The sequence below is a fragment of the Lactuca serriola genome, chromosome 9 (assembly GCF_051521515.1).
Source record: "Lactuca serriola cultivar US96UC23 chromosome 9, Lser_US96UC23_V15, whole genome shotgun sequence".
In the NCBI taxonomy this organism is placed as follows: domain Eukaryota; kingdom Viridiplantae; phylum Streptophyta; class Magnoliopsida; order Asterales; family Asteraceae; genus Lactuca; species Lactuca serriola.
In genome coordinates, this window is record NC_136416.1 from 68,862,374 (window position 1) to 68,866,488 (window position 4,115).

The 4,115-nt window shown below is 33.3% G+C and overlaps 1 protein-coding gene and 1 pseudogene across 1 annotated transcript; both read right to left on the minus strand.

The window, feature by feature from the left end:
- Window positions 1-694: 694 nt before the first annotated feature.
- LOC145075806 (pectinesterase inhibitor 7-like) lies at window positions 695-1,249 on the minus strand. Its single transcript, XM_079021913.1, has one exon. It carries the CDS (start codon window positions 1,247-1,249, stop codon window positions 695-697), a length of 555 nt encoding a protein of 184 aa, XP_078878039.1.
- Window positions 1,250-1,806: 557 nt separating this feature from the next.
- LOC145075807 (chloride conductance regulatory protein ICln-like) lies at window positions 1,807-3,000 on the minus strand (annotated as a pseudogene).
- Window positions 3,001-4,115: the final 1,115 nt, after the last annotated feature.

Consider the following 4,115-nt stretch of genomic DNA (forward strand, 5'->3'; position numbering starts at 1 on the left):
ATACATGAAAAGATTGTTCAAGACCCGACAACTAGGTATCGATGTAAGATGGATTTTGTTCATCACTATTTGATGATCTTAAATTGAAAATATTGGATAAAGTTTATAGCATGAGCCATGAGATCTAACGGCTCATCCTTGTTTAACCTATTTTATATAAAGAGAAAAATCAGTCCCCAAACATTTTCTTAGTTTTCTGATGAGGTTTTATGTGAAAAAGTTTCATTATTTTGGCAAAAAATTTAATAAAGTCTTTTCTTAACAGAAAAGTCTTATTATTTTGAGAAAATCAAATAATCTAACATTTCATACTAAAATATAAAATAAATTTTTTTTGCTAATTTGGATAAAATGTTAAATAATCGAGACTTTTCTGGTATAAAAAACTTTTAGGACTTAATTAAAATTTTTTTCAAAGTAATGAGACTTTTCTACATAAAACTCTTCTCTGACGACTCAAAAGTTCATGGTAAAATTTCTCAGATGACCTTAGATACAAATTCACAATTACATATGATACAAGTTTGCATACAACATCAAAGTAGCAAAAGAAAATACTACTATCTCATATAATACGTAGGATTCAAACATGAATGACCTTAGATACAAATTCACAATCACATACTACGTACAATAATACAAATCAAAAACTCACTAACCCAAATTCATTCTTTTTCTTTTCTCAAAAACAAAATTAAACATTGTTCATCTCTTGAGAAGGCAATTCCATGGTCCAAATCGCAAGTCGAGTTGCAATTATGAGATCCGGAATTCTTCTCAACACATCTTGCTTAACCTCACCTTCCAATCCTTCCATTGCAAAATCATCATTTTGGCAAGACAAAAGATTATTGATAGCGGTTTTCAACCACGTTCTAATGTTTTTATTATGAAACATAAAAACTTGCATCTTTTGTGCCTTTTGAGCCTCTGCTAATTCATCAACCTCCTTTAGGGTTTTCCGTAGGTCATCAACCACATTATCCATGTCATCTAAACAACCCTTGATTGCAGCATGTTCATTGGCTCTTAGATTTCTATGGCGTACCCAATCAGTCATGTTTGCTTTAAGAGTTAGGCTTTTTTGAAGCCCAAAATTGATGATTTTACGAATCGTGTTATTCGGATCAATCTCTTTTTCTTTCTTTAATTTCTCTATGGTTTTCTTGCATGCCTCTGGGTTGCTTGAATCGTTGCATATATCTGAGTTTATTGTTGCAATTGCAATGAGGTAAAACGCCGATAACATTATTAAGAAAAAGGTGCTAGATTTTGACATATTTTGCTCTCTTCTTGGATTGTTTTTACCCAATTTTTTTGTGTTCCGATATTAAAATAATTTTGATATATTTTTATGTGTCTAGCTATTTCTCTTAAAGGGTTCATAAAGGCCTTTCATTTTTTTGTGATAAATTAATTAATGATCGAGGTTAAAAATATGTTTTTCATCAACAGTTTTTTATAGAAAAGGTCAACTATATGTTTGTACTTCATTTGATGTTAAGGTTAACTTTCAAGCTGTGGTTAACTTACTATCATACTATACGTTATTATATGTTCCTTTACTAATTCAAGTTCCAAATGATACTTCTTTATATTTTGTGTTTTTTAACATTTTACACTTGGTAGTGTAATATTTACACAATTGTTGAGTTTGTATAAAACTTAACTTTTGACACGATAATCAAATGAGACGATAACATGTTAATTACAAGATTATATCCTAGAAACAAAATGTGAAATTTTTAACACTCATTAACTATAGTGTTGACTGTGAATTTGTAATTTAAAAATTAATGATTTATTTCAATTCCCCATCTCTTCAGCATCCTCAAATCGTTGGTCATTAATTTGAAGTTGCAATTAGTTTTATACACATCAATTAAAAAGAGAAATTTGGAAACAAAAGTACACAAAATCAGTGAAGTTTAACCATAGATAAAGACACAGTGAGTGAAAAAAGATACTTGAAGCACACTATGAGCAAGATCATGGTCTCCATTTGAATAACCAACGGTGAAAGGAACCTGTATGTCATTCCACTCTGAATTATCTAACTGATCAGCACTAGAAATCCAGTTATGTTCTTCTTCTTCTTCTTCTTCCTCTGAAGAAAGTACAAATATGCAAGTATTTTAATGGAAACATTAAGGGGATCGATGATAAAGGAAATGATAAAGAGATTTAGATCTCACCTTCGATGGGTTCAAGATTTAACTATGAACATTCACAGAATATCCGAAAAAGAGTATCCACTATCAACCAAGAACATAAACGGTTAGGTTAGCAAACTATTGTGGAATTTGGAAAACAAATGAGATGTGAAGAGTACATTGAGTAGGATCTGAAGGAACAAGTCTCATCTCTTTGATCTTCGACAAATCCAATGTCTCATTTGATTATGAATGATAGCTTTCTGATTCATCGTCCTCATCTCCGGTGTCAAGCTTGAGTAAATTGAAATTAAATAGCATCGAAAAAGAAATAAGTCATTTGTAATTGGTTTGCAAGAAGAATCTAAGATGAATCAACACAAAGTAAAGCCAAAACCTAAACCCTAAAATAGAAATAAATTAGAATGACAGAGCGATAATATTTTAAGGAACAATACCTGAGTATAGATGCAAGGAGACTCAAATGCTTCAGGATGCCTAGACACCGCATGAAGCGACACCGATAAGAAATCAACCGCATAGCTTTTCGTCATATCTATATCGCTCAACCACACCACTTTCCTGTAAATGAATCCGAAAAATAATCATCAGTGACCTATATATGAGCTAGAGATGAGTATGTAAGATTGCGGAGATGGAAAGAACTATGGATGTACTTGGTGGTTATGTAGAGAGTGCCAGTGGAGTAAGGAGGATGGTTGCCGAGAACAATGGAGACATTTGGCTGTACGTGCATAAGCTCCTCCCGGTCGCCAGTGTCGAGAACTTGTGTACCGGCGCCACCATCGTCCGACCTCTCCATGAAGAACCTTAACCCTACCACCATGGTTTCCTCTCTTTTGTTTTCACAAACTTCTTGGGTTGAAATTCTAGGGTTTAGCAAGCCATAAGAGCTACTATGTTTTGGTCTATTAAGTCAAATTTAAATTCAAATTCAATGATTATTTTGATTATTAATATTAATATTAAAAAAACCTTTAAGTTTGTCAACAATTTTATTTTAAAATTTTCGGTTTGGGTCGGTTTTGACCTAAACCAGAACCCAAACCGACGCTATAGGTTTCTAAAATTTCAAAACCGAACCCGATACCCAAGACGTCGGGTTCAGGTTCTTGCTTTTTAATAGGTTGGTTTCGGGTTGAAATCTAAACCCAACTACAATCCAACCTCGTGAGTCTTGAAACTTTTCTTATAATGGATGACAAGGGAGAGTCTTTGATTCATTAGCCGATGTAGGACTCCTCCAAGTGAGAATTAAAAGAATCAATTAGGGGAAGAAGTTTGTACGCTTGGGCAATGTGGTACAAGGCGAGCTAGCTTTAGAAATAAAAACTAACTAAATGTAAGTTGTTGGATTAGAAGTCTAGACACCAAGGATCAACATCGAAGCAGTATACCACTAAACCAACCTTCCTTTTATCTTCTAAACTCATGTAATACATATATATACAATTATACATATATTCGATTCGGTTTGGGTTTTCTCAATTTCTTATATGTATGAAACCGAACCCAAACCCATTTTTTCGGTTTTAAGAAATCTAAACTTAAAACCGACGGTTTGGGTTGTGTTTCGGTTTTTCAGTTTCGTTTTTTTTTTTGGTTTTTCGGTTTCCACGTTTGGTTTTTCTCACCCCTGTTGTTGGTGTGTATCACCTCCATTTTGCAAGCGTTTCTTTTTCACTTATCCCATTTTGAAGGTTTTCGGGTCACCATATGCTTGTATTGTTGGATTAGGTTTTCGGGTCACCCACGCTTAGAAAATTACTTCATGTAATTTATCACGAGTAATTCTTAGACGATAATATCTTACAGTAAATTACACGAACGTTCCATTTGGTTTGGGGTAATTTTCATGATTGGTCCCTAACTTTTTTTTTTTCATTCGGACCGTCCTTATAGTTTGATTTTGTTGCGTCAGTGGTCCCTTAACGATTTAAA